The 16,936-nt window shown below is 43.3% G+C and overlaps 2 protein-coding genes across 2 annotated transcripts; both read right to left on the reverse strand.

Moving 5' to 3' along the window:
• Window positions 1-490: 490 nt before the first annotated feature.
• RBFA (ribosome binding factor A) lies at window positions 491-12,183 on the reverse strand. Its single transcript, XM_068396453.1, has 7 exons — window positions 12,061-12,183; window positions 11,399-11,441; window positions 10,593-10,769; window positions 7,653-7,765; window positions 5,532-5,616; window positions 3,268-3,341; window positions 491-2,019 (listed from the first exon to the last, which is right to left on the reverse strand). Exons 1-7 carry the CDS (start codon window positions 12,168-12,170, stop codon window positions 1,629-1,631), a joined length of 993 nt encoding a protein of 330 aa, XP_068252554.1. The 5' UTR covers window positions 12,171-12,183; the 3' UTR covers window positions 491-1,628.
• Window positions 12,184-12,735: 552 nt separating this feature from the next.
• On the reverse strand, window positions 12,736-16,697 carry LOC137661419 (probable 2-ketogluconate reductase). The gene is made up of 5 exons (XM_068396958.1): window positions 16,316-16,697; window positions 15,609-15,780; window positions 14,097-14,275; window positions 13,449-13,545; window positions 12,736-13,067 (listed from the first exon to the last, which is right to left on the reverse strand). Exons 1-5 carry the CDS (start codon window positions 16,695-16,697, stop codon window positions 12,914-12,916), a joined length of 984 nt encoding a protein of 327 aa, XP_068253059.1. The 3' UTR covers window positions 12,736-12,913.
• Between the last annotated feature and the right edge of the window lie 239 nt (window positions 16,698-16,936).

The following is a 16,936-nucleotide window of genomic DNA, read 5'->3' on the forward strand; positions in this document are numbered from 1 at the left end:
AAACTGAACAAGAAGCAGAGGTAATCAATCAACTTTGTTCTCTTTGTTCTTTCAAAAGCCTAATATGTAGGTTGTTTGGGTGTTGTTTTTTCTTTTTTCCTTTTTTTAACCTTTAGGTAGTCAGGACAGTCCCACATTTTACGCAGCAGAAACTAAAGATGGGAGACATCAGTATTCTGTGGTTTCATTTAGCAACTACCAGGTTCCTGTCATTCATTGAAGAAGAGCTTTGTTGCCAAGTTGCAACAAATTCGTGGCTAGCTTTGATTGACAGTGATACTGGACATGAACAGTTTCGGATATGATAAATACCTTCTCTCCCTAAAGCATTTACTTCAAAGTGTGTTCGTCCTGTGGAATTTTGGAACAACTCCTGGAAAGCCCAAACAAGGCACGCTGAAATTTGTGGGTATTCACCTGCTTCACGTTAGGCAAGTACTAATGTGAGCTACAGCTTCAGCACGTATCCTAATAAAAAGTGATGCGTACATTTGTAAGACCCTGACCTTTATTCAATACAAGCTCTAAACAGCTTATAGGAACACCCTATGGATATTCACAGCCCATATCCTCTCCATATTCTTATAGGCAATCGATCTTCAGAATATGCTTCAAGGGGATTATTAAATCACCTACAGAGAATGTCAGTGTTCTTTGCTGACCTGAACTCCTCCCTTCAGCCTAAAATTCCTTTTGACTATTTTTTATATTCTGGAGCTTATACTCACTCTCTTTTAAACCTTTTGGAAAAACTAGAGCAACATAATGTAGCGCAACCTCCCCTGCATTGTCTTTAGTTACTTCCCCAATAACTAATGCAATTAAAAGTTTCTTGTTGCTGGTAGAACTCCTTTTTACTACCTTGCTAGTTATAACTTCTTTCGAAGCTTCAGCCCTTCTGACTTTATACACTCATGCTATTATTTTTCGCTTGCTTTGAGCCAGAAAGCTTTATTCTCACTTTTTATATGATTCCCCATCCATTTCCAAATCTCAGTTACTGGGGCATTCTTCCCTGCTGCTTTTTCTCCACCTGAGTTTTTAATACATTTTTTCAGTCATGATCAATGCTTTGCCCAATTTTACCCAACAGATGAGCAGTTCTCCATTCTTTTCTGGTTGCAGTTCCCCTTGCACAACTGTAAATTTCTGAATATTAAAATAAATAAATTTCTTTTCTTTCAGGGTTGTAACTATATTGGCCATAATTTCAATGAGTTTCACCTTCTTGTAGAAAAGTTCCCTCATTAGACTAGGTCCTCTAGCGAACACCCTGTCCTGGTCTTTGTGCACTGAAGGCTACTCTTTGAACGTCACTGTCATTATTTTGCTTCCCTCTTCCTTCCTGACCTTAGAATAACTTTGTGATTATTTTTATCCAGATTACTCAAAAAAAAGAAGATATTTTATTTCAACATGGAAACCACAATTTTACTGCTTAACAAAATGTCACAAACAGCATTTTTGTTTTTCTTACATACCTTGTGCTAGCAAACCTCCCCACATGTGGCAAACCCATTAGTTTGAAAGAGGGATTGATAAACAGGCCGTACAAAACTCATCTTTCAGTATCTATGGCAGTCTTTTCTGTGCCATTGGCAGCCTCCATTTTAAAAGGAGTGGCTTTTTCATTTCAGTTGATCAGTAGGCTGACTTAGGGTTTTGCCATCATCCGCCTCCAATTCATCTACCTCTTCCTGTAATTCATCCTCCAGCTCATAGTCCGAGACTGATTCGGTGGTATCATCCCAGTAATCATCTTCGTATCTGTCCAGTAAGTATTTCTGTGGTGTAATGTCATCATCAGGAGGATTCCTTGTTTTTTTCTTCTTCATTTTCTTTTGAATCTTAGAAAGTTGTTGCTCCTGCTCTTCTCTCCAGGCAATGCTCTCTAGATCTCTTGACACCTTCAGTCTTTTGTACTCCATTATCTGCTTATTCAGCAGTTCATGATCAATACCAAAAAGATTAGACCGCATGGGTGAATCTGAAGATTGAGTTGCTGCAGAGAACAGTTCACTGTGGAAAGGAAAACAAATGTTGTGGGTTTTTTGCCCTGTGTATATTTTAAGGGGCAATGCTAATTGTGACAACTTGGATAACACAGAAATAAACTGGAGTTTTAAGTTTGGTTTTATTAATGCACTGTGTTCAGCGTTGTGCTATGTTAAGAGGGAAAAGATACCACCGTACTATGTGTCCAAGGACAGGCTGTGTATAAGCCTGTCAGCAGATTTAATGGGAGGAAGCCAATAAAGAAGTGAGCAGCAGCAGCCTGTGCCCAGAACACATCAGACATGTGTGTGAGTGACAGCATATGGCACCTTAAGCTGGACTTCAGTATTTCCACAAGACACAAACAGATGAAAATGTTAGGTGCCCTGTGGGAAAGTCTGTCACAACAGTGATTTCCCCCAAGAAACTATTTCTGATTTGCACCTGATGAACCATCCTGTGAGACATTAAGGCACAAAAGGCATTTCCACAGTCTTGAATCCTTAGAAATTCTAAAAATATATCACTCATAAAAGGAAAGATACTAATACCAGAACAAGTACTGGGTCTGCAAGTAACAAGTCTGGTGACTATGTCACTCAGAGCACAGACATCAAACACAGCTCGTTTCTAAGACTGTGTTCTGGTATCACCTTATCGGTTAGTTGCCTCTGAAAGCATAAACACTATGCTGTGACAAGTGACAATTCAGTCATTCTCCACAGCTTAACAGCAGTCCACTTATATATGTAAAATAGACTTTCCCTTTCCATATTTGCCATCCTGTGGCCTGCAGCAAGGTACCTGTGTGCAAGAACCAATGACATAATAGCTTATGAAAATGTGTCTGCACTAATAGATGAAAGTAAACCAGAGCATATATAATATGAAATATTTTACCCTGATTTTAATAAATAGGTGTAACATTGGTAAAGAAAGCTTAAGCCACAAAATAAAATGCCGTCCTCTACATTTAATTTCTGGGATGACTACATATTAGTTTTGTCCTAGGCTATTCTGTAGCTTCTTCTATTAATAAAAGGGCCCAACTGATCTCTTTAAAAGCCAAGATGGCTTTTCAGTAAGGTCTTCCAAAAAGTCTCTCTATTCTACTTTCTATTTCCTCATAACACCATTTGCTGAACTCTCATGTAACAACAATGTACAGAACTAATTAAAATATACTTTCTGTCATGCCAAATAATACCCAATTTAAGTTGGCCAAGAGAGATGACCACGGAAACTTGTACAATTCTGATTCAAAAAACCCACCTAGAATCATTTTGAGATAATGTTTCTAGTTCTTCTGGAGGTCCAAAATCAGCAATTGACAGTAACTCCTCAATCTGTAAACACATGAAGACAATACACATTAAAGGCCCTGCATTAAATTTACTTTGTTCACACCTACACAAGAAACAGACAAGTATCAAACAGCAAATATTTTATTTTCTACGTGTTTGGAATATTTAGCAAAACCATTTCAAAATAGCCTTTTGCTCCATTTACATGGAACTGCTTATACCTCTTGCCTGGGAAGTTTGTGTCAAATAGCGTAACTGATCCAGGGATTCCTACAAAATTTTTTGCCTGAGGTACGTTCTGAACAGTTGGCTAAGGATTGTGTAACATATATATCATTTTTGGTTTATTTGGTCTTACTTCAGTCTTGCAAATCCTTTTTCAAAACATCCTTACACTGGGATTTTTTTCACTACTTCCCCCTTTCTGCAAGTTTGCATTTCTATTGCATGTATACATTGAGTTCCCAGCTCCCTTTTATTGTGGCACCTAACCAGTAAGTGCTACAAATCTAGTATATCCAGTGCTTATAGAGTGTACCTACTTGTGAAAATTTCATCTCATTTGAAATTTTTATTCCTACTTTTTTTTACATTACTTCCCTTCTAATACAATGTATTATTCTAGGAGTTGAATTGGATGGTCCTTCCCTGTCTTCCAATACTTAAAAAACAGGTTCAGCTATGTTATTTCAAGCCCTGGTATTCGAGTCTGTGGATTACATAAATCTGATGATCTGCAAAGTGTGAAAAGGTGATCCATCTAAGTGCTTCCCAGTGCCATTCACTGACAGAAGCTATATAAGGAGGGGTTTTACTTGTCTTGTGCAGTTTACTTTCCCAGTGCCTATGCACTGACCTTGAAGGTAAGGTAGTCCAGGGGTTTTCTTCTTCAAAATGAGTAAGTGGTCATTTAACAAAGTTTGAGAAACAGTGATTAATGGAACAAGTTCCACAATAACAGACCTGAAAGGCAGGACCTGCAGGAGTAGATATTGTAGCTCCATCTAGGTACGTTAATAACAGAGCACTAGTAATATCAAAGTGCTTCCATAATGACTTGTTACTTGTGTCGAATTTCTTGTGTTGATTAGGGGGAGCATAATAATGAACATAAACAGCTTGGAGAAGCGTATAGTTCATTTCTATTCTTGTGCTTTTTGTTGACGCTAACGCAGGTGAAAAACATTTGCACTGTGGATCAGTATCTTGGCATGAAACTCGAGTTCTTCTGACCAGAGAAAGTTCAAGCAATTCACTGTATTTCTAGAGCGCCTGAAGTTCTTGTTATCCCTTCCAGCTCTGCTAATACACACTGCGTGACCCCGTAAGTCACTAACAGTAATTGGCTGTAATAGTAACACATTAAGGCACTTCAGGGCGCAGAAATGTGAACATGCTCTTTTTGACTAATGTTCTTTCCATTCACATCAACAGCTTGAGGAGACGTTTTTCAGGAAATCCCACTTATTGGTGTCATCTTTCTCTTCTGGAAATCTCACTATTTAAGAGATCTCACTTCACAGTCCTAATGACAGCAAATTCCTAGAAAACATCATTATTCTAGCAATATTTCAACTAGTTAAAATTATCAACACCTTGACAGAAAATGTGAAATAGTAAAGATAATTTTAAAAGTGAAAAAAAAAAGTAGTATGAGTGAGCTTACAACCTCTACGCAAAGATCTGCAGTCTCTAGAAACATTTTAACAATTCACAGATAAAAAAGGTTGGGGTAAAAAAAAAGTCTAAAATCACTGATTAGATTCAATGGCATTTTAAAAACACATAACATTTAAAATGTGGAAGTCAGCTCCTCAGACCTCATTTCTACAATCATGTATACCAGGCAACAGACAACTGCCTACCCTATATTATTCCTTAAAACTGTAATTTCATTTTTTAGGATTTCTTTATTGGCCTAATGATCTGGCCTAAAAGCTTCTCCGAAAACTTCACTTCAGAAATTTTAATAGTAGCAAGAAAAAAAGTTCATGAGGTGACAGCTACAAGGATTCTTTTACACTGTATATAAGCATCAGTCATACTCAAGATTCTTTGCTAAAATGCTTTGGAACATGAAGAGGAAAGGGTATAGACAAAGACTGATTTTTCATGTAGATTGGTAGAGCAACTGAATGATCATCTCTCTCCATATTTCTAAGCATTATGGTATGCTAAGTCACCATGTTTGCATATCATTATATTTGTACTTTAGTCAAAGATTACAATTACCTCTTTTACAGCTGCAGCTTCTTTGTCTTTTACAAATACTATTGGGGGTACATTTCCTAGAATCTGCTGACTCGTCAGAAGATACCTGGCAAAAATACAGCATTCACCAGTATGAGTAACAATACAACACCTCCAGAGCAGATAAAATATGTTAAATTAATTCCAGCAGTACTGCAAATTTAAGGATATGGTTTGCAAAACTTACAGGCTGATGGGTATCCATTCAGGTTAGGGCTAAGCAATACATGACTGCAGAATCCCAACTCAATGTATACCATACAAAAACTACTAGCTGCAGATCCCACCGAGTATTGATGATATTAGATTTGTCTCCTATATGCACAGGCTGGCACAGGTCCTTCCCCACTTCATTTGGGTTCCTTATCCCTGCTGTTAGGGTGAGAGCAGTGGTGGACAGAGCCCTCACAGCAGGGCAAGACAACTAGTCCTACGTACTAGCTGCAGGAAGGACTGACAGAGCTCCCCTTGTCTTCTTCCCAGCCAGCAACATTCCTTCTCAAAGAGTGGAAGCTCTTGGGAGTAGAAGAGAGCATCGTGCTGGAGCAGGAATTACACAGCCTAGGGAAACAGGGGGAAAGGAGATGGCTCTACAAGCATGCTTCAACACCACCTTCCCTGTGGGGTGAAGTCCTGATCCTCCAACAGACTGGCTGGAAAGCAGAGCATAAGCCCAGGAAAGAGGGAGAGACAAAAATCTCTAGGAGATCTTGAAAACTCACTGGATCCTCTGCCAAAAATGGGTAAAAGCATCACAATACACAGTAGCATCCTGACATTTTGGTTTTGGTATCAGTATCGTGAAGAATTTCTGTAATATCAGTCATCTCTTCCGGAGGTCCAAATTGTCCCTACTAATCAGAATAGCCTAGTGAATCTGTAAGGAGTTATTTGTTGTAATTGCCAGTCTTCTTGTGCAGCATCATATTCTGGCCTACTCTTGTGCACAGCACGTCCAGCCCACCATCACTAGTACAATGAAGTGAAACTTCATCCAAACTCCTCCTTCTTTCTGCTCAGCCCAGTCCAATCCTGGGTGTCACGGTTTAAAGCTGGGCCGGCTATTAAACCTGTGGCAGATGCTCTCTGTTAACCCTCCCCCGCCACCGAAGGGAAAGGGAAAGGGAAAAGGGAGAGAGACTTATGGGTTGGAAAGTTAAAACAGTTTTAATAAACTATAGTAATGAAAGAGTATAATAATAATATTGGAATAATCAAATATATACAAATATATACAAAACCAAGATCGAGCTACCCCGATGTCGGCCATGTCACCACCGGCCCTGCAGGGCAGGCTCCGGGAAGGCCCAGGCTGGGCCCAGCGACGGTCAAGAGCTGGATTCAGGGATGCTCGGATCAGGATCGGGGGCAGCAGGAAAACGGACAGAGTCCTCCTTGGACACTGGCCAACGGCTCAAGCCACAGAAACAGCCCGAAGCAGTAGAAGCACCCAAAACCAGCAGGCAGAAGGGGCAGGGGGCCGAGACCCTCGTGATCCCCCCGCTTTACACTGAGAATGACGTGTATGGGATGGAATACCTTCGCTGGTCAATTTTGGGTCACCTGCCCTGTCCGCTCCTCCCTGCAGGTGTGACCCCCCTTCGGCTCTTCACTCGTAAGCAGTGAGGAATTTAGCACTGACCTTGGTTTCTCTAAGAATAAGGACAGCAAGAGCCTTTCTGCATAACATCCCTACCGGTGCCTCAGTGATAACTACAAACTTCGAGCGTTATCAGTCCTGGAAGCAGACACTGTCTGCAAAACAAGCAGTTACTTTCAGAAAGTGCAGTTACTTAGAAGAGACTTAGCTGAAAGTAAAAATCACGGAAAGGAAAATTGGCCTGGTTTAGGCCAAACCAGGACATTGGGAAAGCACAGAAGCCAAATACCCCAGCTGTGCTCCAGCAGGAGAACACACAGCCAGTCTGACACAGTCATCCTTCCCTGTAAGGCTCATCACAGGAGATGCTCTGACTCCAAGTACTTGAAAAACTAAAGCATCCTAACAGGTCAGACATAGATTGTTAGAAATACTTAAGAAATGGTTCTAGTACATGGCTACGAATTTGTGAAGTGGGCTAACTGTTTATCCCATAGCAGTACCGTATACGTGGAGCACTCTTCTGCAGCACACTTTCAACATAACTTTCTTTGTCCGTAGTACCAGCAGGATTCCAGTACACACGACATGCTGAGAAGTTTGATGCCAGGGACACCTGCAAAAAGATAAACATTTCTTTAGAATTATATATATACACACACTTCATATACAACAAAGTCACTAATTCATGAACAAGTATACAGTGACCCAAACTGGATATGTAAATTCTTAGGAGAATCTCTTCTTCCATCTACCTCTGCTCTTAAGAACCAAAATTACATGGTGCCTTTATAGAGGCAGAGTTTAACACCAAATAAGATTCACATTCAGTACCTGAAAGGACTTCTTTTATTTAGGCAAGTAACTGCCTAATCTCCCCTTCAACTGAAATCAAATGGAGGAGAAGTCTGTCAACACTTATATGTTACTGACAGTGCTAAATTTAGTCAATGTGACTATCACAAATAGTCCAGAATGACGATTTATGGCACACTGTTTTGGAATACAGTTGAAAGTGTAAGTTTCTGCTAAAGAAGGACCTGAGACACTGCCTGGGTTGTTGTTACCCAGAGTTTGTTTTGATATTGACAGAAAAGAGGACGCCCTCCATGCCACTGCAATGTAGGAGTCTCTCCAGCTCTAAAGCCTGCTGGGAACCTCCAGTGCTCTGGCTAACAGATAACAGTCATAGCTGTCATGCATGGAATTGAAAACACACGGTGTGCAGAGGCCAAAGCACACATAAGACAGACTGACAATCTTCCTGAAGAATAAACTTCTGAAAGACAAATTGGATTCTGAAAGACTTCTATAACTGTCATTCATCGCATCTAGCAGCGGCAACTAGTGATAGGACAAGAGGACACAGCCTCAAGCTTCACCAGGGGAGGTTCAGGTTGGACATTAGGAAGAATTTCTTTTCAGAAAGGGTCATGAGACATTGGAAAGGGCTGCCCAGGGAGGTGGTGGAGTCACCATCTCTGGATGTGTTTAAGAAAAGACTGGACATGGCACTTAGTGCCATGATCTAGTTTACAGGGTGGTGTCAGGGCAATGGTTGGACTCGATGATCCCAGAGGTCTCTTCCAACCTGGTTGATCCTGTGATTCTGTGATTCTGTCTTACAGAACAGGTTCTCACTATGAGAGTACACTCAGCAAACTTCTAACAACCTATCTGGCTCAATCGAAGGAAGGAGCTGAGAGACAGGGAGGAGAAGGCACAAACTATCCATTATGAAGGCACAGGTCAAAGGTCATCTAGTCCAGAAACCAACTCTTCAAACAAATAGGTGTCTACAGACATTAGCAGGAAAAGACAACTGCATCAGCATATTCCCAGGAGTGAAAATTGCATCACAGTCTGCTGTTGACATTGCTACTCCTTCCTAGGGCAGAATGGACTGTCTCCAAAAAAACAAAGTAGATACTGATTTTTTTTTTCCACCACCAAATAACTTCTGCCTCAGGAAACCCATCACTCATTAAAAGAAAAAAAACCCACAGTGATCATTAATCAGCTGCTTCTACTGCAGGATCAACTCTCCCCATCTCCCACACTGAGTCTAATGTAAGCACATGGACAACCCTATCTAACACAAGCCATTTCTTCATCATCACATGAGTAATATTATCGAGTGGATACAAGTGTGACATATCAAGCCTGAAGCGTGATTCTTATCTCTATTGCTATCATGTAATTTTAACCTTTGATACCAAAAGAACCAAATTCTGATGGACTGCAGAAAGCCTGTTAGAAGATTTCTTTTGATAACAGAAGTAACGATATCGGACCAGAATCAGCTCAAGAGTCAATCAGGACTGAGTCTCAGCCACATCCTAGTGCAGCACGAACACTAAGCACTATGCAGTTATAGTAAAATCTGTACTATATTTGGGAGAAGGCTGTTTCTTTCCCTTTCCCATGTTATAAGTTGTTTCTTTTACAGCTATGCCTCCTGAAAGTGCTGTGGCTTGCCTACATCAGCCAGTACTTTCATGTGCAGACATGACATCCGAGTTAGACAAGCAAACCTCAAAGCCCTAGAGAGAGAGAAACACTATATGAAGGATATTGCACATACAGAGCCAAGAGATTCACCTTGCCCATGTGATTTTAAACACTTGCCTGAAGACAGAATGAATTCAGCTGGCAAAAACATCTGTTTCAATCCTAAATGACAAACTCCCTGTCATAGATGCAGCTATTAGGTGCAATTTTTTTTCCATGCTTCTAACTAACAAAGATAAGTCCATCAAGCTTTTAAGCCAAACATTGGTATCATTTAATCTTAACAAAACAGCAGATGTAGAAGAAAAAACTACAAACAAGAATGTGGAGACTTAGCTCTTGAATCAGACCTTTAATATCCCTTTCAAACCCATGAATTATGACAACACTAGCTACAGTTAGGTCTAAATTCCAATTCTTTCTGGAACCTTGCTTGCCAATGCCATTTTCTTAGGCTTGCCTTTTTTTGAACTAAGCTCATGCCCCACTTAGGTCTTCTGCCTGTGTAATGATGCTGGTGAGGGACACAAGAGGTATCAACTCCCACATAGCTGCACGAAGAAGAGACTCTTGGAAAGATACACTCATGTGGTAAAACCAGGCTCCTCCTTCTGAAAGGGCAAGGCAAATAGTACATGTCTGAATAACACAAAAAAAAAAGCCATACCAGGAGAATCACCATTTAGTCGGCCTAAGCTGCATTTGCACACTTAGGCGGCAAAGGTCTACTAAGACAGGCACAACAGTGGCAAAGTTCTCCTAGTGTGCAACGTGAATCCAGAGCCTCATCTTGCTGTGCTGTGCCACATCAAAAGCAATGCAGTAAAACTCCTGCACACATCACAACACCCAGGGATGCTCCTCTGGCACGCCATGCCGGCCTCGAGGCGCAGTCAGAGTGGCTCAACACACGCTGTAGCTTTGGCACTTGCCTTGCAGATTTCCAGCTTGAGATCATAAAGTTCTTGATTAACTTCACAGGTAGTCATCATCTCTGCCACAGCTTTATGAATAAGACTATTCAAGACTCTGCGACGTATGTTATCTTCTTTCCTAGTTTTTATCTGGTCATCTTTCATTACAGAAGCCAACTTGTCTGGTTTATAAATCTTTAAAAAAAACCCAACACGTTAATCAGTAGTTACAAACTTGTATTAGGCAATCATATACAGTTTTGTGCACTCTGCTAAGTACGCTCTTAGAATGCCATTACTGGAGCTGTGATGGCTTTATATAGATCTTATGTATCAGATGTTTCAATAATGAATATTTCTGTTCACAAAATCTTTGACCTTCATGTATTACAATCAAGCTTTCTTAGTTGTACTATTTTGTAGCAAGTTATACAGCTCAATAAATCGTTTTTCTAAAATACAGCTTATATTAACTGAAAAGCATTACTTGTTTGAAAAACAAACATGAAAACTTGTTTTCCATAAAACTAAGCTGGTACACATGAATTTTAACCTGGATCAGTTCTCTGCTATGGGCTCAGGAGCATGCAAAAGAGCATCGGTGTTGGCGCGGATGAAAGATCAGCGCAGAAGAGGAAAGGGCCGTGGGGAGACGAATTGCTTCTCTCAACAGCAATCCTGGCATGTCATAGTGAAACGGGAGCTCACTCACAAAATTCTGCTATTTCTTCACCAGAAAATGCTTTTCCCAAAGCTAGACACAGAAGTACAAGTTCGTTCCTCCTGGCACAGACAAACACGGCACCTTAAAAGCTTGCACTCACCATCTTAGATCCCAGGGTAGGGCTGTCATACCAAAACTTCTTTCTGTTGGAAAAAGGAAAGGAAATCAGCTTTATCTTTCAGAGCTCAAAGAAACAACTGCGTAATTAAAACATCACCTGCCAGAAGGCACACGACCCAACACCCAGGTTTTGGTGCCCGCAGGGAGGTTGCCCCCAGCGGTTACAGGCTCGGTGCGGTGCGGGGAGCGATGCTTCCCACCCACGGCTGAGGCTGTGCGTGGAGCGGGGAAAGAACAACCCTCCGGGTTCTTTAGACATCGGTGTAACCTGGCTCAACACTGAAGCACCGTTAGTAGAGCCCCACGCTCGTAGGGCGACTCGGGGCGGGTGGTTCTCCCCTAGGCTACCGGGAACACCGCACCGAGCCCCGCGGCCCCTCTCACACAACACCGCCCAAGGCCCACAGACCACTCCGCCAGGGCCCGGCACGGCCCGGCCCAACCGGGAGAGTGGAGCCCACTCGCCAGGCCGCAGCCCCGGCGAGGCGGCCCGCGGCAGCACGGCCTACCCACGCCGGCGGAGGCAGGCCAGGCCCGGCAGCCCGCCCGGCCGCGGCCGCCTCACCCCGCAGCGAGGCCCATCCCGGCGGGGCCACCCGCTGCCCGCCAGCCCCGCGGCCCGGCCGGCGTCCCCGCACCTACTTTTTTTTGCGGAGCATTTTCTTCAGCAGGTTCCTGGAGCCGCCCAGGGCGGCGGAGCTGCGCAGCGCCCGGCACCACCGCGGCACCGCCGCCGCCCGGGCGCCCCACATGCTGCCGCAGCGGCGCGGCCCGGCCCGGCCCGGCCCGGCGGCGTGGAGCTCCCCGCGGCTCCGGCGGTGCCGGCTCCCCCTCGCGGCGCGGCGGCCCCGGCCTGCAGCGCCCCGGCGGGCGGCTGTGGGTGGCCCCGCCGGCCGCGGGAGGGAAGGGGGGAGGCAGAGCTGCTGTCGGGCCCGGGCGAGCCTCAGGGCCCGGGCTGGGGGAAGACACACACAGGTCGCCAAGCCCCGTGCAGGCGGAGCTGTGCACAGGCTCTACCATCGGGATAAGCGAGTTATTTTGGAAGTGAAAATAAACCTGGTTCCTGCATTGCCATTAAAGGGTGACCCCAGCAACGGCTTTGAAAACTATTTCCCAAAGATAAGCCTCGCTGCTGGAGCGTCGGGAACAGCCAGTCTAACACACCGACTGCGGTTTGCTGTGCCATGGCACTAGAACACGATTTCAACGTCCTTCAGTGCGGTGTTACATTGATGGGCAATTTTAAGAGGATGTGAGCAAAATAAATCACACCAATGCAAGACTACGGTCTCTTAGAGTTTTTCATTGAAGCTCATGACAAAATACTGCAGTTTCCCACACGGAATCACTTTCGGTTATTTAAATAAATGAAACCCACGAATTACACGTTTTATCTGTGTAACACACATGAGATAATTACATGAAGAGTGATCAAATTACTGTTTCCTCATACCAGAACAGACACTAATGGCACTAACATTAAATGCGGGCCGCTTTACAGTAATACTTCATTAGGGATGGGAAGACCTGTAAGACCCGCTTGTATGCTTTCCATCATGTTTTCCATCATAAGGCGGCGTGTCTTTTCGGTGGCACTTCCTATGTGAGGAGTTATTATAACATTCTTCAGCTTTAACAAAGGGTGATCCCTGGGAAAAGAAAAGAAATACTGAGCTAGTCACTCACAGAGCATTAATCTGTTACTTCATCACCTGAAGGGAGCCATGGAAATATTTAAAATAATAATTAAAAATAAAAACTAATTGCATGACCCAAGCGGACTCAGAGGACCTCAAACTGCTGCCTAGCTTGTATTTTTTTTTTATGCAACAAATCCTCCAAATAAGTCAGTGTGAATTTTGTTTGGCTAGGCCGGAAGGATTGGGGGCACCATTTCAGTAGGACTAGTGCACATACATCATGTACTCCTACCAACAAAATTATGTACCTTCTTACGTGCTCACAAACATGTACTTAGTTTGAACCACACACATACACTCATTTATATTTCAGTTAAATACATGTCCTACCTTGGCAAAGGTTCAGGATATGTCACATCCAGAGCAGCTGCCTTAATAACTTTGTTTTGAAGGGCTTCCACCAAAGCCTCCTGATCCACAACCAGACCTGCATAAGAAGGATACTCATATTTTCATATTCCATACTGTTATCTCACCATCCTTTTGGGCATGGTGGTCAGGCAAATAGCAGGGCTGGAGATGTTCACAAAGCAGAAGCAGCAGCAGAGGGAGGGTGGTGAAGCAGGAGGAGGAAGCTTGGGTACGTGCATCAGAGTTGGACAGTCAGGAATTCTAAAAGGCAGCACGTAGCACCATAAAACAACGTACGGTGCCAGACTTCAGAGTGGGCTGTACCGCCCTGACGTACTTTAGCAACAACACCGCACTAAATAAATAAAAAGCTTAAGTAGGAGATTATACAAATGTACACGGGCTTCTATCGCTCCAAGCTCACTAACATTTTAGAAATCCACTTGCTCATCATTACAGAAATGCTTAAATGTTTTGCTGAGATATGACCACGGGCATCTAAATAATCCAGTAATCAGAGAATTTACTGAAAATTTGGGAGTGACAGACTCTATATTAGGGTTGGGTCTTCCCAGGACTTTTCATGCCAGCAAACCATAATGCAGTTTTGTTTATTGCGCACCTTACCTCTGCTGATATTAATGAGAGTAGCTGTGGGTTTCATCAGCGCCAGCTCCCTCTTCCCAATCAGTTTCTGTGTCTGCGGAGTCAGGACAACAGACAGCAACACAAAATCTGACTGCTGGAGCAGATCATCTATCTTCTTACAGTAAATAGCTCCAACGGCACTTTCTTCTTCCTTGTTTCTGAGGGAAAAGACCCCAAATTAAACTCCAGTAGTAAGCAACGAGAAAAAGCTCAAATCACCATTAGAGAAAAGGTTTCTTAATTGTTTTCTTCACTGCGTAGTGGAAAGCAGTTAGCCAGTTATCTGACTGAAACTCAGTAAAGAAAAATGTTGTTTCCCATAATACCAAGTGCACTATACACAAATGTGCAGTACTGTACCTGTGGGGATGGAAAGTAAGAAATTAGTATCATGTAAATGCACTGAATAAATAAAAAAATAAATGTGTTTGTGTCACAGCTTCTGGTTGTAAGAGGGATTATTTTCCAACCCAAAAGCAAGAGTGATGTTTGACATGAATACCCTTCCTGTGAAAAGTAACTCAACTGAAAATGACTGAGGAAACCCACAAGACATGGCAAGGGTTAAATCTTCAGCAATTTGTGCCAGCAGCAGTCCGCTTGCGCTGTGCATCAGTGCTGGTTCACTGAAACCACATGCTGCAGGACCTGCCTGTGCATTCGATCCCGATCAGGACAAAGGTTGGAGCAGGTACTGCCCAGATCCCATCAGATTCCCAGAAAAGAAAAGGATGGGATGGGTCTGATGGGATCCATGGCATATGAGAAGGGCACACAGACCTCATCTAGAAGACAGCAAACAGGCTGGCAAGTCTGGCTATTCATTGTCAGCTGGCTCTGAAAGGGCGAGATGGCCCTGCCTGCATCCCTGCCTCACCTAAGTCACAGGAGTTATGTCCTCACAGACTATTTCTCCTTTCCTCAGTCTATTGCAATGTCACCAACACAACGGGAAGGCCCAGGGAGCCCCAGCTCACGGGGAGACCAGTGAGATGTCTCTCTCCCATTCCTTCCTGACTTTGTTTCTGTATAAATTGGGAAATTAATGACTGTCTTGAAGCAAGCGTATGTACTTTGCCACTTAAAATAAAGAGCCAATAATAAGGCAGTGACTTATTGTCATAGCCTTGAGGGCACCACCAGCCCTGGCTGTCCCTGCCTGTCCCTCTGGGGCTTCCCCCCATCCCAGGACCCCATGGCAGCTCCCACTGGGGCTGTGAGCCCTTGCCCCAGCAATGCCACAGCAGGGCTGGCCTCTGCCCTGCCTTATCACCATGAGCTCACCTGATGATTTGGACTTGTGGGTGAACCTGGCCACAATCTGTGGCCCTTGCTGCTTCCTGGCACCGTATTTAATTACAATAGTGCAGAGAGCACATCGTCCTATCCTAACACAGCGAGAACAGGAGATCAGTTTGACAGTGAAAGGTACAAATAGCATTTAAAAGCAGTGATGAAATAGAGTTTTCACGGAGCTGCAACCAGCTTTACCTTTGATTCCTGTTGTGGTACAAAATCTTCATTTCAAAGGCTTTGGCTCTCTCGGCCACTTTGTAGCCAACGGTGCCCATTCCCACGATCCCCAGGGTCGCCCCAGAAACCTCAGCCCCCAGCCAGTTAGCGGGGAAATACTCCGTGTCGGGGGAGACTGCCATCTGATGGCCTTGGAGAAGGGAAAAGAAGGAAAAATGTCATGTAAAGGATGTCCTGGCATCCAGTTACTTTTTATGGTAAGACAAGGCAGAAGCAGAGGAGCAGTAACATAATGTTACTGTGTTTCTGGACAAGAAGTGAATAACACTGCACTGTCAACATGACATCTGACATTGACTTCTTCCTGAGGACAGAAACATAACCAGCCCCTCTTTGGCAGACAAGGAAGGTAAGGCCAAAGCAGCAACCTCCCCTTGATGTACATCACACACCTGCCCATCATCTCTCTCTGCCTGCAGGAGAGATTATTGCACCATTGAAATGCCCCTTGGCAACACAGCGTCTTACTCATGGTGGTTCATCAGCAGGGCTTATGAAACTGGCAGTGCCACAGATGTCACCTATATTGTAAATACTGAATGGAGCAACTAATGAATCAGTTGTAGTATCATCAAGACTTTCAGTAAGGCCAAAATATGATTCTAACTGCCTGTTTTGAAGAGTCACCTTTCCTATAAAAAGACTAAAACCATTTCAGTTATTACCTTCCACAAGCCTCCTGGAAGATGCCAGCATCAAAGCCATCCCCAAGTCTGCAGTGTCAGTGGAAACAACAAATGGAGTGTTGGACAGTTTTACGCCATAGCTGGAGAGGAGGTTCAGGTCCAAGTGATCTATTCCCACTCCAGAGCTTGCAACTATCTTCAAGTTAGGCAAGCTCTGGAGCAGCTCTTCCTTAATGACTGGTTTGTGATACCACATATAAATAGCTCTGATCTTTTTGCTGAGAGATTTCTTGTTTTCAAGATATTCTTTCATGGTGATGAGATGAAAATGTTTCTCCAGAAATTCAGCATGGTCTTCATATACTCCATGCTTCCCTCCTATACGGTCAATTAGCACATAAGGCAGTTCCTGACCCTCCATGCCCTACGAAAGCAATGAGAAACCAAAAGGACATGTCCTTAAGTACCAATTATACCTTTTTTTTAAAAAAAAAAAGGAATTGATTGGCTCTATTACATGCTGTTTTCCCACTTGATGACATAGTTGGCTAAAGATACTCACTCCCACATGCAGAACTTTTCATGTGTTCTTCCTGTGTTATTCAGAAAGATGTTGAATTTTTATATAATCTCGTTAATAAGACAAGAAAACATTGTTTC

This window comes from Nyctibius grandis, chromosome 3 (genome assembly GCF_013368605.1).
Source record: "Nyctibius grandis isolate bNycGra1 chromosome 3, bNycGra1.pri, whole genome shotgun sequence".
Lineage (NCBI taxonomy): Eukaryota > Metazoa > Chordata > Aves > Nyctibiiformes > Nyctibiidae > Nyctibius > Nyctibius grandis.

Bases quoted from the DNA above. Each gene is read 5' to 3' on its own strand.
- RBFA (XM_068396453.1), bottom strand. From the start codon at position 12,170: ATGTGGGGCGCCCGGGCGGCGGCGGTGCCGCGGTGGTGCCGGGCGCTG. The intron at 7,766-10,592 runs GCAAGTGCCAAA...ATCTTTTTGCAG, and splicing joins TCAAGCTGGAAATCTGCAAG to GTGTCCCTGGCATCAAACTT. The intron at 5,617-7,652 runs GTACTGCTATGG...TATTTTTGCCAG, and splicing joins AAGAGTGCTCCACGTATACG to GTATCTTCTGACGAGTCAGC.
- LOC137661419 (XM_068396958.1), bottom strand. From the start codon at position 16,697: ATGGAGGGTCAGGAACTGCCTTATGTGCTAATTGACCGTATAGGAGGG. The intron at 15,781-16,315 runs GTAATAACTGAA...CCCTTCTCCAAG, and splicing joins TTCCAGGAGGCTTGTGGAAG to GCCATCAGATGGCAGTCTCC. The intron at 13,068-13,448 runs GTAGGACATGTA...TTCTTTTCCCAG, and splicing joins TATCCTGAACCTTTGCCAAG to GGATCACCCTTTGTTAAAGC.